This window comes from Salvelinus alpinus, chromosome 9, assembly GCF_045679555.1.
Source record: "Salvelinus alpinus chromosome 9, SLU_Salpinus.1, whole genome shotgun sequence".
NCBI classification, from domain to species: Eukaryota; Metazoa; Chordata; class Actinopteri; order Salmoniformes; family Salmonidae; genus Salvelinus; species Salvelinus alpinus.
Window position 1 is genome coordinate 4166888 of NC_092094.1, and position 22832 is coordinate 4189719.

Consider the following 22832-nt stretch of genomic DNA (forward strand, 5'->3'; position numbering starts at 1 on the left):
GACTCTGTTCCTACCTTTACTAACTCTCCATTGTCCTCCTGTAGTGACTCTGTTCCTACCTTCACTAACTCTCCATTGTCCTCCTGTAGTGACTCTGATCCTACCTTCCCTAACTCTCCATTGTCCTCCTGTAGTGACTATGTTCCTACCTTCACTAACTCTCCATTGTCCTCCTGTAGTGACTCTGTTCCTACCTTCCCTAACTCTCCATTGTCCTCCTGTAGTGACTCTGTTCCTACCTTCCCTAACTCTCCATTGTCCTCCTGCAGTGACTCTGTTCCTACCTTCCCTAACTCTCCATTGTCCTCCTGTAGTGACTCTGTTCCTACCTTCCCTAACTCTCCATTGTCCTCCTGTAGTGACTATGTTCCTACCTTCACTAACTCTCCATTGTCCTCCTGTAGTGACTCTGTTCCTACCTTCCCTAACTCTCCATTGTCCTCCTGTAGTGACTCTGTTCCTACCTTCCCTAACTCTCCATTGTCCTCCTGCAGTGACTCTGTTCCTACCTTCCCTAACTCTCCATTGTCCTCCTGTAGTGACTCTGTTCCTACCTTCCCTAACTCTCCATTGTCCTCCTGTAGTGACTCTGATCCTACCTTCCCTAACTCTCCATTGTCCTCCTGTAGTGACTCTGTTCCTACCTTCCCTAACTCTCCATTGTCCTCCTGTAGTGACTCTGTTCCTACCTTCACTAACTCTCCATTGTCCTCCTGTAGTGACTCTGTTCCTACCTTCACTAACTCTCCATTTTCCTCCTGTAGTGACTCTGTTCCTACCTTCCCTAACTCTCCATTGTCCTCCTGTAGTGACTCTGTTCCTACCTTCACTAACTCTCCATTGTCCTCCTGTAGTGACTCTGTTCCTACCTTCCCTAACTCTCCATTGTCCTCCTGCAGTGACTCTGTTCCTACCTTCCCTAACTCTCCATTGTCCTCCTGTAGTGACTCTGTTCCTACCTTCCCTAACTCTCCATTGTCCTCCTGTAGTGACTCTGATCCTACCTTCCCTAACTCTCCATTGTCCTCCTGTAGTGACTCTGTTCCTACCTTCCCTAACTCTCCATTGTCCTCCTGTAGTGACTCTGTTCCTACCTTCACTAACTCTCCATTGTCCTCCTGTAGTGACTCTGTTCCTACCTTCACTAACTCTCCATTGTCCTCCTGTAGTGACTCTGTTCCTACCTTCCCTAACTCTCCATTGTCCTCCTGCAGTGACTCTGTTCCTACCTTCACTAACTCTCCATTGTCCTCCTGTAGTGACTCTGTTCCTACCTTCCCTAACTCTCTATTGTCCTCCTGTAGTGACTCTGTTCCTACCTTCACTAACTCTCCATTGTCCTTCTGTAGTGACTCTGTTCCTACCTTCACTAACTCTCCATTGTCCTCCTGTAGTGACTCTGTTCCTACCTTCACTAACTCTCCATTTTCCTCCTGTAGTGACTCTGTTCCTACCTTCCCCAACTCTCCATTGTCCTCCTGTAGTGACTCTGATCCTACCTTCCCTAACTCTCCATTGTCCTCCTGTAGTGACTATGTTCCTACCTTCACTAACTCTCCATTGTCCTCCTGTAGTGACTCTGTTCCTACCTTCCCTAACTCTCAATTGTCCTCCTGTAGTGACTCTGTTCCTACCTTCCCTAACTCTCCATTGTCCTCCTGCAGTGACTCTGTTCCTACCTTCCCTAACTCTCCATTGTCCTCCTGTAGTGACTCTGTTCCTACCTTCCCTAACTCTCCATTGTCCTCCTGTAGTGACTCTGATCCTACCTTCCCTAACTCTCAATTGTCCTCCTGTAGTGACTCTGTTCCTACCTTCCCTAACTCTCCATTGTCCTCCTGTAGTGACTCTGTTCCTACCTTCACTAACTCTCCATTTTCCTCCTGCAGTGACTCTGTTCCTACCTTCACTAACTCTCCATTGTCCTCCTGCAGTGACTCTGTTCCTACCTTCCCTAACTCTCCATTGTCCTCCTGTAGTGACTCTGTTCCTACCTTCACTAACTCTCCATTTTCCTCCTGTAGTGACTCTGATCCTACCTTCCCTAACTCTCCATTGTCCTCCTGTAGTGACTCTGTTCCTACCTTCCCTAACTCTCCATTGTCCTCCTGTAGTGACTCTGTTCCTACCTTCCCTAACTCTCCATTGTCCTCCTGTAGTGACTCTGTTCCTACCTTCACTAACTCTCCATCGTCCTCCTGCAGTGACTCTGTTCCTACCTTCACTAACTCTCCATTGTCCTCCTGCAGTGACTCTGTTCCTACCTTCCCTAACTCTCCATTGTCCTCCTGTAGTGACTCTGTTCCTACCTTCACTAACTCTCCATTGTCCTCCTGTAGTGACTCTGTTCCTACCTTCCCTAACTCTCCATTGTCCTCCTGTAGTGACTCTGTTCCTACCTTCACTAACTCTCCATTGTCCTCCTGCAGTGACTCTGTTCCTACCTTCCCCAACTCTCCATTGTCCTCCTGTAGTGACTCTGTTCCTACCTTCCCTAACTCTCCATTGTCCTCCTGCAGTGACTCTGTTCCTACCTTCCCTAACTCTCCATTGTCCTCCTGTAGTGACTCTGTTCCTACCTTCCCTAACTCTCCATTGTCCTCCTGTAGTGACTCTGTTCCTACCTTCCCTAACTCTCCATTGTCCTCCTGTAGTGACTCTGTTCCTACCTTCCCTAACTCTCCATTGTCCTCCTGTAGTGACTCTGTTCCTACCTTCACTAACTCTCCATTGTCCTCCTGTAGTGACTCTGTTCCTACCTTCACTAACTCTCCATTGTCCTCCTGTAGTGACTCTGTTCCTACCTTCCCTAACTCTCCATTGTCCTCCTGTAGTGACTCTGTTCCTACCTTCACTAACTCTCCATTGTCCTCCTGTAGTGACTCTGTTCCTACCTTCCCTAACTCTCCATTGTCCTCCTGTAGTGACTCTGTTCCTACCTTCCCTAACTCTCCATTGTCCTCCTGCAGTGACTCTGTTCCTACCTTCCCTAACTCTCCATTGTCCTCCTGTAGTGACTCTGTTCCTACCTTCCCTAACTCTCCATTGTCCTCCTGTAGTGACTATGTTCCTACCTTCACTAACTCTCCATTGTCCTCCTGTAGTGACTCTGTTCCTACCTTCCCTAACTCTCCATTGTCCTCCTGTAGTGACTCTGTTCCTACCTTCCCTAACTCTCCATTGTCCTCCTGCAGTGACTCTGTTCCTACCTTCCCTAACTCTCCATTGTCCTCCTGTAGTGACTCTGTTCCTACCTTCCCTAACTCTCCATTGTCCTCCTGTAGTGACTCTGATCCTACCTTCCCTAACTCTCCATTGTCCTCCTGTAGTGACTCTGTTCCTACCTTCCCTAACTCTCCATTGTCCTCCTGTAGTGACTCTGTTCCTACCTTCACTAACTCTCCATTGTCCTCCTGTAGTGACTATGTTCCTACCTTCACTAACTCTCCATTGTCCTCCTGTAGTGACTCTGTTCCTACCTTCCCTAACTCTCCATTGTCCTCCTGTAGTGACTCTGTTCCTACCTTCCCTAACTCTCCATTGTCCTCCTGCAGTGACTCTGTTCCTACCTTCCCTAACTCTCCATTGTCCTCCTGTAGTGACTCTGTTCCTACCTTCCCTAACTCTCCATTGTCCTCCTGTAGTGACTCTGATCCTACCTTCCCTAACTCTCAATTGTCCTCCTGTAGTGACTCTGTTCCTACCTTCCCTAACTCTCCATTGTCCTCCTGTAGTGACTCTGTTCCTACCTTCACTAACTCTCCATTTTCCTCCTGCAGTGACTCTGTTCCTACCTTCACTAACTCTCCATTGTCCTCCTGCAGTGACTCTGTTCCTACCTTCCCTAACTCTCCATTGTCCTCCTGTAGTGACTCTGTTCCTACCTTCACTAACTCTCCATTTTCCTCCTGTAGTGACTCTGATCCTACCTTCCCTAACTCTCCATTGTCCTCCTGTAGTGACTCTGTTCCTACCTTCCCTAACTCTCCATTGTCCTCCTGTAGTGACTCTGTTCCTACCTTCCCTAACTCTCCATTGTCCTCCTGTAGTGACTCTGTTCCTACCTTCCCTAACTCTCCATTGTCCTCCTGCAGTGACTCTGTTCCTACCTTCACTAACTCTCCATTGTCCTCCTGCAGTGACTCTGTTCCTACCTTCCCTAACTCTCCATTGTCCTCCTGTAGTGACTCTGTTCCTACCTTCACTAACTCTCCATTGTCCTCCTGTAGTGACTCTGTTCCTACCTTCCCTAACTCTCCATTGTCCTCCTGTAGTGACTCTGTTCCTACCTTCACTAACTCTCCATTGTCCTCCTGCAGTGACTCTGTTCCTACCTTCCCCAACTCTCCATTGTCCTCCTGTAGTGACTCTGTTCCTACCTTCCCTAACTCTCCATTGTCCTCCTGCAGTGACTCTGTTCCTACCTTCCCCAACTCTCCATTGTCCTCCTGTAGTGACTCTGTTCCTACCTTCCCTAACTCTCCATTGTCCTCCTGCAGTGACTCTGTTCCTACCTTCCCTAACTCTCCATTGTCCTCCTGTAGTGACTCTGTTCCTACCTTCCCTAACTCTCCATTGTCCTCCTGTAGTGACTCTGTTCCTACCTTTACTAACTCTCCATTGTCCTCCTGTAGTGACTCTGTTCCTACCTTCACTAACTCTCCATTGTCCTCCTGTAGTGACTCTGATCCTACCTTCCCTAACTCTCCATTGTCCTCCTGTAGTGACTATGTTCCTACCTTCACTAACTCTCCATTGTCCTCCTGTAGTGACTCTGTTCCTACCTTCCCTAACTCTCCATTGTCCTCCTGTAGTGACTCTGTTCCTACCTTCCCTAACTCTCCATTGTCCTCCTGCAGTGACTCTGTTCCTACCTTCCCTAACTCTCCATTGTCCTCCTGTAGTGACTCTGTTCCTACCTTCCCTAACTCTCCATTGTCCTCCTGTAGTGACTATGTTCCTACCTTCACTAACTCTCCATTGTCCTCCTGTAGTGACTCTGTTCCTACCTTCCCTAACTCTCCATTGTCCTCCTGTAGTGACTCTGTTCCTACCTTCCCTAACTCTCCATTGTCCTCCTGCAGTGACTCTGTTCCTACCTTCCCTAACTCTCCATTGTCCTCCTGTAGTGACTCTGTTCCTACCTTCCCTAACTCTCCATTGTCCTCCTGTAGTGACTCTGATCCTACCTTCCCTAACTCTCCATTGTCCTCCTGTAGTGACTCTGTTCCTACCTTCCCTAACTCTCCATTGTCCTCCTGTAGTGACTCTGTTCCTACCTTCACTAACTCTCCATTGTCCTCCTGTAGTGACTCTGTTCCTACCTTCACTAACTCTCCATTTTCCTCCTGTAGTGACTCTGTTCCTACCTTCCCTAACTCTCCATTGTCCTCCTGTAGTGACTCTGTTCCTACCTTCACTAACTCTCCATTGTCCTCCTGTAGTGACTCTGTTCCTACCTTCCCTAACTCTCCATTGTCCTCCTGCAGTGACTCTGTTCCTACCTTCCCTAACTCTCCATTGTCCTCCTGTAGTGACTCTGTTCCTACCTTCCCTAACTCTCCATTGTCCTCCTGTAGTGACTCTGATCCTACCTTCCCTAACTCTCCATTGTCCTCCTGTAGTGACTCTGTTCCTACCTTCCCTAACTCTCCATTGTCCTCCTGTAGTGACTCTGTTCCTACCTTCACTAACTCTCCATTGTCCTCCTGTAGTGACTCTGTTCCTACCTTCCCTAACTCTCCAGGGTCCTCCTGTAGTGACTCTGTTCCTACCTTCCCTAACTCTCCATTGTCCTCCTGTAGTGACTCTGTTCCTACCTTCACTAACTCTCCATTGTCCTCCTGTAGTGACTCTGTTCCTACCTTCCCTAACTCTCTATTGTCCTCCTGTAGTGACTCTGTTCCTACCTTCACTAACTCTCCATTTTCCTCCTGTAGTGACTCTGTTCCTACCTTCCCCAACTCTCCATTGTCCTCCTGTAGTGACTCTGTTCCTACCTTCACTAACTCTCCATTGTCCTTCTGTAGTGACTCTGTTCCTACCTTCACTAACTCTCCATTTTCCTCCTGTAGTGACTCTGTTCCTACCTTCCCCAACTCTCCATTGTCCTCCTGTAGTGACTCTGTTCCTACCTTCCCCAACTCTCCATTGTCCTCCTGTAGTGACTCTGTTCCTACCTTCACTAACTCTCCATTGTCCTTCTGTAGTGACTCTGTTCCTACCTTCACTAACTCTCCATTGTCCTCCTGTAGTGACTCTGTTCCTACCTTCCCTAACTCTCCATTTTCCTCCTGTAGTGACTCTGTTCCTACCTTCCCTAACTCTCCATTGTCCTCCTGTAGTGACTCTGTTCCTACCTCCCCTAACTCTCCATTGTCCTCCTGTAGTGACTCTGTTCCTACCTCCCCTAACTCTCCATTGTCCTCCTGTAGTGACTCTGTTCCTACCTCCCCTAACTCTCCATTGTCCTCCTGTAGTGACTCTGTTCCTACCTTCCCTAACTCTCCATTGTCCTCCTGTAGTGACTCTGTTCCTACCTCCCCTAACTCTCCATTGTCCTCCTGTAGTGACTCTGTTCCTACCTTCCCTAACTCTCCATTGTCCTCCTGTAGTGACTCTGTTCCTACCTCCCCTAACTCTCCATTGTCCTCCTGTAGTGACTCTGTTCCTACCTTCCCTAACTCTCCATTGTCCTCCTGTAGTGACTCTGTTCCTACCTTCCCTAACTCTCCATTGTCCTCCTGTAGTGACTCTGTTCCTACCTCCCCTAACTCTCCATTGTCCTCCTGTAGTGACTCTGTTCCTACCTTCCCTAACTCTCCATTGTCCTCCTGTAGTGACTCTGTTCCTACCTTCACTAACTCTCCATTGTCCTCCTGTAGTGACTCTGTTCCTACCTTCACTAACTCTCCATTGTCCTCCTGTAGTGACTCTGTTCCTACCTTCCCTAACTCTCCATTGTCCTCCTGTAGTGACTCTGTTCCTACCTTCACTAACTCTCCATTGTCCTCCTGTAGTGACTCTGTTCCTACCTTCCCTAACTCTCTATTGTCCTCCTGTAGTGACTCTGTTCCTACCTTCACTAACTCTCCATTGTCCTTCTGTAGTGACTCTGTTCCTACCTTCACTAACTCTCCATTTTCCTCCTGTAGTGACTCTGTTCCTACCTTCCCCAACTCTCCATTGTCCTCCTGTAGTGACTCTGTTCCTACCTTCACTAACTCTCCATTGTCCTTCTGTAGTGACTCTGTTCCTACCTTCACTAACTCTCCATTTTCCTCCTGTAGTGACTCTGTTCCTACCTTCCCCAACTCTCCATTGTCCTCCTGTAGTGACTCTGTTCCTACCTTCCCCAACTCTCCATTGTCCTCCTGTAGTGACTCTGTTCCTACCTTCACTAACTCTCCATTGTCCTTCTGTAGTGACTCTGTTCCTACCTTCACTAACTCTCCATTGTCCTCCTGTAGTGACTCTGTTCCTACCTTCCCTAACTCTCCATTTTCCTCCTGTAGTGACTCTGTTCCTACCTTCCCTAACTCTCCATTGTCCTCCTGTAGTGACTCTGTTCCTACCTCCCCTAACTCTCCATTGTCCTCCTGTAGTGACTCTGTTCCTACCTCCCCTAACTCTCCATTTTCCTCCTGTAGTGACTCTGTTCCTACCTCCCCTAACTCTCCATTGTCCTCCTGTAGTGACTCTGTTCCTACCTTCCCTAACTCTCCATTGTCCTCCTGTAGTGACTCTGTTCCTACCTCCCCTAACTCTCCATTGTCCTCCTGTAGTGACTCTGTTCCTACCTTCCCTAACTCTCCATTGTCCTCCTGTAGTGACTCTGTTCCTACCTCCCCTAACTCTCCATTGTCCTCCTGTAGTGACTCTGTTCCTACCTTCCCTAACTCTCCATTGTCCTCCTGTAGTGACTCTGTTCCTACCTTCCCTAACTCTCCATTGTCATCCTGTAGTGACTCTGTTCCTACCTCCCCTAACTCTCCATTGTCCTCCTGTAGTGACTCTGTTCCTACCTCCCCTAACTCTCCATTTTCCTCCTGTAGTGACTCTGTTCCTACCTCCCCTAACTCTCCATTGTCCTCCTGCAGTGACTCTGTTCCTGGAGTTCTGGAAGCGTCGGCAGGCCCGTCTGGAGTATGAGTGGGACCTGGTGGACTTCGAGGAAGAGCAGCAACAGCTCCAGCTGCGACCGGAGTACGAGACCAAGTGTACCAGCCGCAGACTTAACCGCGTCACACAGGTTTGTTTCCGTCTCGTACCTGCATTATAACACCGAGTTAGGGGTTATTATGGTTAGGATTAGGGCCAGAGTACAAGTGTACCAGCCAACGACTCAACCGCATCACATATGTGTTGCCTTCTAGGTTTATATATACATAACACTGCTTAGAAAATTAAAGTGTGTCTTTGCAGATTTTTTTTTTGCAAGGTTGTGGCCAGCGACATGATGTTCCATGATAATAATGTTCAGTTATAAATGTCCATAGTAAATTGTAGCCCAGTTTACATAGTTTAAAAACGCAACATTCATCATGGCGTACTATATGATATTGATATGGTTGATTGAAGTGCCATCCACCTACCGGCGCCCAGCCTGGTTTTGAAGTATTCCACAGCTGATCCTTTACGTCTGGATCTAGAAACTGATATCATTCCTAATGAGAGGGGTCTGTTCCTGGGCCCTGACCCTCCACATCCTCACCCCACCTGTCTGTAACTGTACTGTAGGAGATGGAGTTGGTCCTTGACAGGACAGCAGCTGAACAAGTGGGCAAAATGCTCCTGTGTTGGGCCACCGTGGTGCTGTGGGTAAGACTGGCACAGAGGGCAGAGGAATGCCAGTTTGAAGTGATGTGGGGGGATTTGGCAGGGCCTGGCTTGTGTTGATTGCTCATGTCTGGATGGAAGATATTTGATGCTGACTGCAGCATTTTACCTGGTGCATCATGGAACTTTTTCTGTAATGAATTAACAATATGCTAAAACAGAAACACAACCTTAGTGGTTATGTTTTATAGAGTCTGGTCCCAGATCAGCTTTTCTGCTGTATAGCCAATTGCTATAGTCATGGTACCAACAATGACCAGAACCATAGATGTTGACTATGAGCATAAACTGATCTGGGCTCAGGCTAATGGCTTCACCAGGAAACTGCTGCAGTGGTCCGTGGACTGGTCTGGGCCCAGGCTAATGGCTTCACCAGGAAACTGCTGCAGTGGTCCGTGGACTGATCTGGGCTCAGGCTAATGGCTTCACCAGGAAACTGCTGCAGTGGTCCGTGGACTGGTCTGGGCCCAGGCTAATGGCTTCACCAGGAAACTGCTGCAGTGGTCCGTGGACTGGTCTGGGCCCAGGCTAATGGCTTCACCAGGAAACTGCTGCAGTGGTCCGTGGACTGGTCTGGGCCCAGGCTAATGGCTTCACCAGGAAACTGCTGCAGTGGTCCGTGGACTGGTCTAGGCCCAGGCTAATGACTTCACCGGGAAACTGCTGCAGTGGTCTGTGGACTGGTCTGGGCCCGGGCTAATGGCTTCCCCAGGAAACTGCTGCAGTGGTCCGTGGACTGGTCTGGGCCCAGGCTAATGGCTTCACCAGGAAACTGCTGCAGTGGTCCGTGGACTGGTCTGGGCCCAGGCTAATGGCTTCACCAGGAAACTGCTGCAGTGGTCCGTGGACTGGTCTGGGCCCAGGCTAATGGCTTCACCAGGAAACTGCTGCAGTTGTCCGTGGACTGGTCTGGGCCCATGTCAGTAGTATGAGATGATGACAACAAGCTGCTATGTGTTGGTTGGTACTGCCCCCTGATGGTCTGGAGACTAACAGCTGTAACCATGCTTGACTGACTGTGCATGTTGTTGTACCCTGTTTTGCTTGGTTACGGTGTTGTAGGAGATGGAGCCATACTTACCCGTAACATCTCAGTGTGCTCGTACATTCCTGTCTGGAGCCACCGTCATATTCTGGGTGAGCATTTATTCATGATCGTCTACTCTGTATCTGAACTCCTTTATTCTCCCTCCTCCTTCTCCTTTCTCCTGTCTCCTCTATCCTCCCTTCTCCTGTCTCTTTCCTCCCTTCTCTTGTCTCCTCTCTCCTCCCTCTCCTGTCTCCTCGCTCTTCCCTCTCCCTCTCCCTTCTCCTGTCTATTCCATCCTCCTTCTCCCGTTCCTCTCTCCTCCATTCTCCTGTCTCCTCCTTCTCCTGTCTCCTCCCTCCTGCCTCTCACTTCTCCTCCCTCTTACTTCTCCAGCTCCTCTATTCTCCCTTCTCCTCCCTTCTCCTGTCTCCTCCATTCTCCTGTCTCCTCCCTCTCCCTTTTCCTCCCTCCTCCCTCTCCCTTCTCCTGTCTCCTGCCTTCTCCTGTCTCCTCTCCTCCCTCCTCCTTCTCTCCCTCTCCTGTCTTCATCTCTTCCTCTCCTCATCTTCACTATTATAATTTCTATATAATCTAGCATCTCTCTTTATCCTCCTCAGCATCATCAACAAAATCTTCCCAATTCTTTCCCATTGTGATTTTATCAGAACATTCTAGAACATGTTTGGAAATAGTATTGAGACGGTACTTTTCCAATATTATATGGATCCAAATCTGTGTTGCAAAAAATGTCATAGTCCAGATTAGATTTTTAATCAGTGTGCACCATACTTTTGTGTTTTGAAGTGTGTTGTTGGTGGTGATTTGTCAGTGTGAACATATGTATTTGTCATTTATTAGTATTTTTGTTGTATTTGTATATACAGTCAGGGTTGGGGTCAGTTCCAATTCAATTCAGTCAATAAATATCAGTTGACTTCCTGATTTGACTGCATTGAAACGGAAGTGACCACAACCTTGACAGATTCCTGTCCTCTCACCACCCCTCCTCTCTCCTCTTTCCTCCTCTCCTCCCTCTTTCTCCTGTCTCCTCTCTCCTCCCTTCTCCTGTCTCCTCTCTCCTCCCTTCTCCTGTCTCCTCTCTCTTTCTATTCTCTCCTCCCTTCTCCTGTCTCCTCTCTCCTCTTTCCTCCCTCTTTCTCCTGTCTCCTCTCTCCTCCCTTCTCCTGTCTCCTCTCTCCTCCCTTCTCCTGTCTCCTCTCTCTTTCTACTCTCTCCTCCCTTCTCCTGTCTCCTCTCTCCTCTTTCCTCCCTCTTTCTCCTGTCTCCTCTCTCCTCCCTTCTCCTGTCTCCTCTCTCCTCCCTTCTCCTGTCTCCTCGCTCTTTCTACTCTCTCCTCCCTTCTCCTGTCTCCTCTCTCCTCTTTCCTCCCTCTTTCTCCTGTCTCCTCTCTCCTCCCTTCTCCTGTCTCCTCTCTCTTTCTACTCTCTCCTCCCTTCTCCTGTCTCCTCTCTCCTCTTTCCTCCCTCTTTCTCCTGTCTCCTCTCTCCTCCCTTCTCCTGTCTCCTCTTTCCTCCCTCTTTCTCCTCTCTCCACCCCTCCTCTCCCTCAGATCTCCCTGATCATAGCGTGTATCATCGGGGTGATAGCGTACCGTCTGGCGGTGTACGCAGCGTTTGCTAGCATCATGAAGGACAGCCCCACCAACAACATCCACATGGTGGGCTCCCTCATCACCCCTCAGCTCGCCACCTCTGTCACCGCTTCCTGCATCAACTTCGTCATCATCATGATCCTCAATCTGATGTATGAGAGAGTGGCCATCTGGATCACTGACATGGGTAAGATAGAGAGTGGCCAGCTGGATCACTGACATGGGTAAGATAGAGAGTGGCCATCTGGATCACTGACATGGGTAAGATAGAGAGTGGCCAGCTGGATCACTGACATCAAATCAAATCAAATCAAATTTTATTAGTCACATACACATGGTTAGCAGATGTTAATGCGAGTGTAGCGAAATGCTTGTGCCTCTAGTTCCGACAATGCAGTAATAACAACAAGTAATCTAACCTAACAATTCCACAACTACTACCTTATACACACAAGTGTAAAGGGATAAAGAATATGTACATAAAGATATATGAATGAGTGATGGTACAGAACGGCATGGCAAGATGCAGTAGATGGTATAGAGTACGGTATATACATATGAGATGAGTACTGTAGGGTATGTAAACATAAAGTGGCATAGTTTAAAGTGGCTAGTGGTACATGTATTACATAAAGATGGCAAGATGCAGTAGATGATATAGAGTACAGTATATACATATGAGATGGGTAATGTAGGGTATGTAAACATTATATTAAGTGGCATTGTTTAAAGTGGCTAGTGGTACATTTTTACATAATTTCCATCAATTCCCATTTTTAAAGTGGCTGGAGTTGAGTCAGTATGTTGGCAGCGGCCGCTAAATGTTAGTGGTGGCTGTTTAACAGTCTGATGGCCTTGAGATAGAAGCTGTTTTTCAGTCTCTCGGTCCCTGCTTTGATGCACCTGTACTGACCTCGCCTTCTGGATGATAGCGGGGTGAACAGGCAGTGGCTTGGGTGGTTGTTGTCCTTGATGATCTTTATGGCCTTCCTGTGACATCGGGTGGTGTAGGTGTCCTGGAGGGCAGGTAGTTTGCCCCCGGTGATGCGTTCTGCAGACCTCACTACCCTCTGGAGAGCCTTACGGTTGTGGGCGGAGCAGTTGCCGTACCAGGCGGTGATACAGCCCGACAGGATGCTCTCGATTGTGCATCTGTAGAAGTTTGTGAGTGCTTTTGGTGACAAGCCGAATTTCTTCAGCCTCCTGAGGTTGAAGAGGCGCTGCTGCGCCTTCTTCACAACGCTGTCTGTGTGGGTGGACCAATTCAGTTTGTCCGTGATGTGTACACCGAGGAACTTAAAACTTTCCACCTTCTCCACTACTGACCCGTCGATGTGGATAGGGGGGTGCTCCCTCTGCTGTTTCCTGAAGTCCACAATCATCTCCTTTGTTTTGTTGACGTTGAGTGTGAGGTTATTTTCCTGACACCACACTCCGAGGGCCCTCACCTCCTCCCTGTAGGCCGGCTCGTCGTTGTTGGTAATCAAGCCTACCACTGTAGTGTCATCCGCAAACTTGATGATTGAGTTGGAGGCGTGCATGGCCACGCAGTCGTGGGTGAACAGGGAGTACAGGAGAGGGCTCAGAACGCACCCTTGTGGGGCCCCAGTGTTGAGGATCAGCGGGGTGGAGATGTTGTTACCTACCCTCACCACCTGGGGGCGGCCCGTCAGGAAGTCCAGGACCCAGTTGCACAGGGCGGGGTCGAGACCCAGGGTCTCGAGCTTGATGACGAGTTTGGAGGGTACTATGGTGTTAAATGCTGAGCTGTAATCGATGAACAGCATTCTCACATGGGTATTCCTCTTGTCCAGATGGGTTAGGGCAGTGTGCAGTGTGGTTGCAATTGCGTCGTCTGTGGACCTATTGGGTCGGTAAGCAAATTGGAGTGGGTCTAGGGTGTCCGGTAGGGTGGAGGTGATATGGTCCTTGACTAGTCTCTCAAAGCACTTCATGATGACGGAAGTGAGTGCTACGGGGCGGTAGTCGTTTAGCTCAGTTACCTTAGCTTTCTTGGGAACAGGAACATGGGTAAGATAGAGAGTGGCCAGCTGGATCACTGACATGGGTAAGATAGAGAGTGGCCAGCTGGATCACTGACATGGGTAAGATAGAGAGTGGCCAGCTGGATCACTGACATGGGTAAGATAGAGAGTGGCCAGCTGGATCACTGACATGGGTAAGATAGAGAGTGGCCAGCTGGATCACTGACATGGGTAAGATAGAGAGTGGCCAGCTGGATCACTGACATGGGTAAGATAGAGAGTGGCCAGCTGGATCACTGACATGGGTAAGATAGAGAGTGGGCCATCAGGATCACTGACATGGGTAAGATAGAGAGTGGGCCAGCTGGATCACTGACATGGGCAAGCTAGAGAGTGGCCAGCTGGATCACTGACATGGGTAAGATAGAGAGACAGATAACAGGGGGATTGTTTTGGTCAGATTATAACTAGATCAAGACTTATTTCCAGTTGCTAAAGAGACAATAACAAAATGTCATTTTTTTTACAACCAGTTTGCAACCTAAACCGTGACATCATGACGTGGTAAAAATAAAAAGTCTTTGCAGCATTTTCTGAAATGAATCAATGCCTATTACAAAACATAGCTAAGTAATCATTTCCTTATTGTAGACTCTCCTCGTTGTGACTGTTGCTTTTTCTCCCCCCTCAGAGATTCCCAAGACGCACCTGGAGTACGAGAACAAGCTCACGGTCAAGATGTTTCTGTTCCAGTTCGTCAACTACTACTCTTCCTGTTTCTACGTGGCCTTCTTCAAGGGGAAGTTCGTGGGCCATCCCGGAGACTACATCTACATGTTCGGCTGGAGCAAGCTGAGGAACGAGGAGGTAGAAGGCCTACCAGGCTACTTCCCTACTGACATCACAATTTCATCACAGACCAGAAGGGCTGATGTCCTGTAACCAGACGAAAACAAACTGCTCTCGGTTACAACCAGTAATGACGAGATTAAAACGGCATTTAAAAAATTAAAAAAACATACTTCCTATTTTGGATGTTATCAGATATCCTGGTTATAACCAGAAGAAAATAAATGTCTCATTTACTAAAACGACGTTAATAAGATGAAAACTTATATTTGACCTCGCCTTGTGTTTCTCTGTCCAGTGTGACCCAGGTGGCTGTCTGATTGAGCTGACCACCCAGCTGGTCATAGTGATGTCTGGAAAACAGGTGTGGGGTAACGTCCAGGAGGCTCTGGTCCCGTAAGTTGTTCATTCTGACATTGTCACTATACCTAAGGTCAGGAAACGTGTTCTCTTGGGGCCAAAATCCTAATTTAAAAAATGACTTAAATGAATGAAAATAACTTACCTCTGACTTTAGCTTAAATCATAGCATTGATGTCAATGAAAGATTTGTGTTAAAACTTGAATTTCGCATGATTTTTAACTTTGGATTCCGGCCGAAGGCATTTGAACTTTCTCGACAATTTAGTCACAAATGTGAAGTGCATAACCTCTGACCCCTTTGTGTGGGAACTGTACCTCCAGGTGGGTAATGAACCGGTGGGGGAGCCGTAAAGCCCGCAGCCACCCAGAGAGCCGCTACAGCCGCTGGGAACAGGACCACGACCTGCAGAACTTTGGACATCTGGGACTCTTCTATGAGTACCTGGAGATGGGTGAGTTCTTCAGCCAGGGACACGCAGACCAATACATAGACACTCTCTCTCTCTCTCTCTCTCTCTCTTTCTCTCTGTCTCTTTCTCTTTCTCTCTGTCTCTTTCTCTTTCTCTCTCTCTCTCTCTCTCTCTCTCTCTCTGCTCTCTCTCTCTCTCTCTCTCTCTCTCTCTCTCTCTCTCTCTCTCTCTCTCTCTCTGCTCTCTCTCTCTCTCTCTCTCTCTCTCTCTCTGCTCTCTCTCTCTCTCTCTCTCTCTCTCTCTCTCTCTCTCTCTCTCTCTCTCTCTCTCTCTCTCTCTCTCTCTCTCTCTCTCTCTCTCTCTCTCTCTCTCTCTCTCTCTCTCTCTCTCTCTCTCTCTCTCTCTCTCTCTCTCTCTCTCTCTCTCTCTCTCTCTCTCTCTCTCTCTCTCTCTCTCTCTCTCTCTCTCTCTCTCTCTCTCTCTCTCTCTCTCTCTCTCTCTCTCTCTCTCTCTCTCTCTCTCTCTCTCTCTCTCTCTCTCTCTCTCTCTCTCTCTCTCTCTGCCTCTCTCTCTCTCTCTCTCTCTGCCTCTCTCTTTCTGCCTCTCTCTCTCTCTCTACTCTCTCCACTCCTCTCTCTCTCTCTCCGCCTCTCTCTCTCTCTCTCTCACTCCTCTCTCTCTCTCTCCACCTCTCTCTCTCTCTCTCTCTCTCTCTCTCTCTCTCTCTCTCTCTCTCTCTCTCTCTCTCTCTGTCTCTCTCTCTCTCTCTCTCTGCCTCTCTCTCTCTCTCTCTCTCTCTCTGCTCTCTCTCTCTCTCTCTCTCTCTCTCTGCCTCTCTCTCTCTCTCTACTCTCTCCACTCCTCTCTCTCTCTCTCCGCCTCTCTCTCTCTCTCCACTCCTCTCTCTCTCTCTCCACCTCTCTCTCTCTCTCTCCACCTCTCTCTCTCTCCACCTCTCTCTCTCTCTCTCTCTCTCTCTCTCTCTTCTCGCCTCCTTCTGAAAACATATTTGAAGAGGTCTGAAGGGAGGAACCACAGATCTTTTCCTTCCAATGTGTTTTAAGAAAAGAGGTGAGGATAGAAGATGCGATGACAAATTGAGAACGAATCAAACTCTCTATAGAAATATAATCTCTCTGTTAACCCAGAAATAACATCTTAATTTGGTCAGATGCTCGATACCCATTTATGTTACGTAGTCTGTCCACAAAGACGTTCATATACATACCCATTGCATTACTTCCTGCTCTCCTGCAGAGGGCGCTGTTTCCATCTAATTTACCATCATAATCTCTCTCTTCTTCTCTCCACTTTCCCGTCCCCTCTCCTCTCCACCTCTTCATCCCTCACCACCCCTCTCCTCTTCATTTTCCCATCCCCTCCCCTCTCCTCTCCACTTTCCTATCCCTTCTCCTCTCCATCCCTCACCACCCCTCTCCACTTTCCTGTCCCTTCTTCTCTCCACTTTCCCGTCCCCTCTCCTCTCCACTTTCCTATCCCCTTCTCCTCTCCATCCCTCACCACCCCTCTCCACTTTCCTGTCCCCTCTCCACCCCTCTCCTCTCCTCCACAGTGATCCAGTTTGGTTTCATCACTCTGTTCGTGGCCTCCTTCCCTCTGGCCCCTCTGCTGGCGCTGTTGAACAACATTATAGAAGTTCGAGTGGACGCCTGGAAGTTCACCACCCAGTTCCGGCGGCCCGTAGCATCTAAGGCCCACAGCATCGGTGCCTGGCAGGAAATACTGAACGGGGTGGCCGTCCTGTCGGTCGTCACCAACGTGAGTATGGCTGTTGGAGAGGGGAGACGAGGAGAGGAGACGGGATGGGAGGAGAGGAGAGGAGAGGAGAGGAGAGGAGAGGAGAGGAGAGGAGAGGAGAGGAGAGGAGAGGAGAGGAGAGGAGAGGAGTGTTAGGGATTTCCTTCTTATTCCTGGAATTGTAAACCTGGGAATTCTGGTAAAGTTACTGGAAGTTTGCACTTAATCAAGGAGTTCTAGCTTGGTCCCAGATCTGTTGGTGCTGTCTTCCCAACTCCCATGGTCACAACTCCTATGTCCATCTATAAACAAATAATTTCCCTGTTTTCTCAACCCTCCCCCCCACAGGCATTCATCGTAGCCTTCACATCAGACATGATTCCCCGGCTGGTGTACATGTACGCCTACAGCAAAGATCTGTCTATGAAGGGCTACATCAGCAACAGCCTGTCAGTGTTCAACATCTCTGGGTTCTCTGAGGAGAACCGGCCTGAAGACGGAGAGAGCCCTGAATGGTTCAACAGCTCTGTCATCACCACCTGCAGGTAGGGGGGGGGGGTGTGTGTGTGTGTGTGTGTGTGTGTGTGTGTGTGTGTGTGTGTGTGTGTGTGTGTGTGTGTGTGTCTGTCTGTCTGTCTGTCTGTCTGTCTGTCTGTCTGTCTGTCTGTCTGTCTGTCTGTCTGTCTGTCTGTCTGTCTGTCTGTCTGTCATGTATAGTTACCGTCACATGACTACCGCTACCCAGAGTGTGTAACCACTCCTCTTCTACTTCCTGTGTTCTACAGGTACCGTGACTACCGCTACCCATCGGGCCATGAGAAGGAGTACTCTCACACCATGCAGTTCTGGCACATCCTGGCTGCCAAGCTGGCCTTCATCATTATCATGGAGGTAGGAACGGACACCTCTAGCTTCCCTACTGCAACCAGCCATAGAAATATAACCTATAGAAAAGAACTTGGAACATCTAACCCTGGGAATTTGGCTGGTGAACTCTTGAATAGGGATGCCCGATCTACACATTCTATTTCTATAGAACCACCAGTCATTTCAACCAGATTTGTCTCTGGGTTTTTTTCTGTAGTTAGTCACTTCATTGGTAAACTTCAATTCCTTCAGCATTGACATCTATCCCCGATCATGGCCAGCTTTAACCTACAGTGAAGTACAGGTGTGATACTATATTTAATCTACAGTTCATTACAGGTGTGATACTCTATTTAATCTACAGTTCATTACAGGTGTGATACTCTATTTAATCTACAGTGCAGTACAGGTGTGATACTATATTTAATCTACAGTGCAGTACAGGTGTGATACTATATTTAATCTACAGTTCATTACAGGTGTGATACTCTATTTAATCTACAGTTCATTACAGGTGTCATACTATATTTAATCTACAGTTCATTACAGGTGTGATACTCTATTTAATCTACAGTTCAGTACAGGTGTCATACTATATTTAATCTACAGTTCATTACAGGTGTGATACTCTATTTAATCTACAGTGCAGTACTGGTGTGATACTATATTTAATCTACAGTTCATTACAGTTGTGATACTATATTTAATCTACAGTTCATTACAGGTGTGATACTCTATTTAATCTACAGTTCAGTACAGGTGTCATACTATATTTAATCTACAGTTCATTACAGGTGTGATACTATATTTAATCTACAGTTCATTACAGGTGTCATACTATATTTAATCTACAGTTCATTACAGGTGTGATCCTCTATTTAATCTACAGTCCAGTACAGGTGTCATACTATATTTAATCTACAGTTCATTACAGGTGTGATACTCTATTTAATCTACAGTTCATTACAGGTGTGATACTATATTTAATCTACAGTTCAGTACAGGTGTGATACTCTATTTAATCTACAGTTCATTACAGGTGTGATACTGTATTTAATCTACAGTGAAGTACAGGTGTGATACTATATTTAATCTACAGTTCATTACAGGTGTGATACTCTATTTAATCTACAGTTCATTACAGGTGTGATACTCTATTTAATCTACAGTGCAGTACAGGTGTGATACTATATTTAATCTACAGTGCAGTACAGGTGTGATACTATATTTAATCTACAGTTCATTACAGGTGTGATACTCTATTTAATCTACAGTTCATTACAGGTGTCATACTATATTTAATCTACAGTTCATTACAGGTGTGATACTCTATTTAATCTACAGTTCAGTACAGGTGTCATACTATATTTAATCTACAGTTCATTACAGGTGTGATACTATATTTAATCTACAGTTCATTACAGGTGTGATACTCTATTTAATCTACAGTTCATTACAGGTGTGATACTCTATTTAATCTACAGTTCATTACAGGTGTGATACTCTATTTAATCTACAGTTCATTACAGGTGTAAAATCTATTTAATCTACAGTTCATTACAGGTGTGATACTATATTTAATCTACAGTTCATTACAGGTGTGATACTATATTTAATCTACAGTTCAGTACAGGTGTGATACTATATTTAATCTACAGTTCATTACAGGTGTGCTACTATATTTAATCTACAGTTCATTACATGTGTGATACTATATTTAATCTACAGTTCAGTACAGGTGTGATACTATATTTAATCTACAGTTCATTACAGGTGTGCTACTATATTTAATCTACAGTTCATTACAGGTGTGATACTCTATTTAATCTACAGTTCATTACAGGTGTGCTACTATATTTAATCTACAGTGCAGTACAGGTGTGATACTATATTTAATCTACAGTTCATTACAGGTGTGATACTCTATTTAATCTACAGTTCATTACAGGTGTGCTACTATATTTAATCTACAGTGCAGTACAGGTGTGATACTCTATTTAATCTACAGTTCATTATAGGTGTGATACTATATTTAATCTACAGTGCAGTACAGGTGTGATACTATATTTAATCTACAGTGCAGTACAGGTGTGATACTCTATTTAATCTACAGTTCATTACAGGTGTGATACTATATTTAATCTACAGTGCAGTACAGGTGTGATACTATATTTAATCTACAGTGCAGTACAGGTGTGATACTCTATTTAATCTACAGTTCATTACAGGTGTGATACTATATTTAATCTACAGTGCAGTACAGGTGTGATACTATATTTAATCTACAGTGCAGTACAGGTGTGATACTATATTTAATCTACAGTTCATTACAGGTGTGATACTATATTTAATCTACAGTTCAATACAGGTGTGATACTATATTTAATCTACAGTTCATTACAGGTGTGATACTATATTTAATCTACAGTTCATTACAGGTGTGCTACTATATTTAATCTACAGTTCATTACAGGTGTGATACTATATTTAATCTACAGTTCATTACAGGTGTGCTACTATATTTAATCTACAGTTCAGTACAGGTGTGATACTATATTTAATCTACAGTTCAGTACAGGTGTGATACTATATTTAATCTACAGTTCATTACAGGTGTGCTACTATATTTAATCTACAGTTCATTACAGGTGTGATACTATATTTAATCTACAGTTCATTACAGGTGTGCTACTATATTTAATCTACAGTTCAGTACAGGTGTGATACTATATTTAATCTACAGTTCAGTACAGGTGTGATACTATATTTAATCTACAGTTCAGTACAGGTGTGATACTATATTTAATCTACAGTTCATTACAGGTGTGCTACTATATTTAATCTACAGTTCAGTACAGGTGTGATACTATATTTAATCTACAGTTCAGTACAGGTGTGATACTATATTTAATCTACAGTTCATTACAGGTGTGATACTATATTTAATCTACAGTTCAGTACAGGTGTGATACTATATTTAATCTACAGTTCAGTACAGGTGTGATACTATATTTAATCTACAGTTCATTACAAGTGTGCTACTATATTTAATCTACAGTTCATTACATGTGTGATACTATATTTAATCTACAGTTCAGTACAGGTGTGATACTATATTTAATCTACAGTTCATTACAGGTGTGCTACTATATTTAATCTACAGTTCATTACAGGTGTGATACTCTATTTAATCTACAGTTCATTACAGGTGTGCTACTATATTTAATCTACAGTGCAGTACAGGTGTGATACTATATTTAATCTACAGTTCATTACAGGTGTGATACTCTATTTAATCTACAGTTCATTACAGGTGTGCTACTATATTTAATCTACAGTGCAGTACAGGTGTGATACTCTATTTAATCTACAGTTCATTATAGGTGTGATACTATATTTAATCTACAGTGCAGTACAGGTGTGATACTATATTTAATCTACAGTGCAGTACAGGTGTGATACTCTATTTAATCTACAGTTCATTACAGGTGTGATACTATATTTAATCTACAGTGGTACAGGTGTGATACTATATTTAATCTACAGTGCAGTACAGGTGTGATACTCTATTTAATCTACAGTTCATTACAGGTGTGATACTATATTTAATCTACAGTGCAGTACAGGTGTGATACTATATTTAATCTACAGTGCAGTACAGGTGTGATACTATATTTAATCTACAGTTCATTACAGGTGTGATACTATATTTAATCTACAGTTCAATACAGGTGTGATACTATATTTAATCTACAGTTCATTACAGGTGTGATACTATATTTAATCTACAGTTCATTACAGGTGTGCTACTATATTTAATCTACAGTTCATTACAGGTGTGATACTATATTTAATCTACAGTTCATTACAGGTGTGATACTATATTTAATCTACAGTTCAGTACAGGTGTGATACTATATTTAATCTACAGTTCAGTACAGGTGTGATACTATATTTAATCTACAGTTCATTACAGGTGTGATACTATATTTAATCTACAGTGCAGTACAGGTGTGATACTATATTTAATCTACAGTTCATTACAGGTGTGATACTATATTTAATCTACAGTGCAGTACAGGTGTGATACTATATTTAATCTACAGTTCATTACAGGTGTGATACTATATTTAATCTACAGTGCAGTACAGGTGTGATACTCTATTTAATCCACAGTTCAGTACAGGTGTGATACTATATTTAATCCACAGTTCAGTACAGGTGTGATACTATATTTAATCTACAGTGCAGTACAGGTGTGATACTATATTTAATCTACAGTGCAGTACAGGTGTGATACTATATTTAATCTACAGTGCAGTACAGGTGTGATACTATATTTAATCTACAGTTCAGTACAGGTGTGATACTATATTTAATCTACAGTTCAGTACAGGTGTGATACTATATTTAATCTACAGTTCAGTACAGGTGTGATACTATATTTAATCCACAGTTCAGTACAGGTGTGATACTATATTTAATCTACAGTTCAGTACAGGTGTGATACTATATTTAATCTACAGTTCAGTACAGGTGTGATACTATATTTAATCTACAGTTCAGTACAGGTGTGATACTATATTTAATCCACAGTTCAGTACAGGTGTGATACTATATTTAATCTACAGTTCAGTACAGGTGTGATACTATATTTAATCTACAGTTCAGTACAGGTGTGATACTATATTTAATCTACAGTTCATTACAGGTGTGATACTATATTTAATCTACAGTGCAGTACAGGTGTGATACTATATTTAATCTACAGTGCAGTACAGGTGTGATACTATATTTAATCTACAGTTCATTACAGGTGTGATACTATATTTAATCTACAGTGCAGTACAGGTGTGATACTCTATTTAATCCACAGTTCAGTACAGGTGTGATACTATATTTAATCCACAGTTCAGTACAGGTGTGATACTATATTTAATCTACAGTGCAGTACAGGTGTGATACTATATTTAATCTACAGTGCAGTACAGGTGTGATACTATATTTAATCTACAGTGCAGTACAGGTGTGATACTATATTTAATCTACAGTTCAGTACAGGTGTGATACTATATTTAATCTACAGTTCAGTACAGGTGTGATACTATATTTAATCTACA

At 45.1% G+C, this 22832-nt stretch overlaps 1 protein-coding gene across 2 annotated transcripts in view; it reads left to right on the top strand.

Annotated features, from left to right (window-relative positions):
• Positions 1 to 22832, top strand: part of LOC139584172 (anoctamin-5-like) — an 80616-nt gene that overhangs the window by 48568 nt on the left and 9216 nt on the right. For both annotated transcript variants that reach the window (XM_071415717.1, XM_071415718.1), the window contains 9 exons: positions 8100 to 8251; positions 9901 to 9975; positions 11439 to 11667; positions 14157 to 14332; positions 14613 to 14710; positions 14999 to 15129; positions 16661 to 16866; positions 17194 to 17390; positions 17631 to 17736. In XM_071415717.1, the coding sequence (XP_071271818.1) occupies positions 8100 to 8251; positions 9901 to 9975; positions 11439 to 11667; positions 14157 to 14332; positions 14613 to 14710; positions 14999 to 15129; positions 16661 to 16866; positions 17194 to 17390; positions 17631 to 17736 (1370 nt within the window). The remainder of the gene's footprint in view (positions 1 to 8099; positions 8252 to 9900; positions 9976 to 11438; positions 11668 to 14156; positions 14333 to 14612; positions 14711 to 14998; positions 15130 to 16660; positions 16867 to 17193; positions 17391 to 17630; positions 17737 to 22832) is intronic.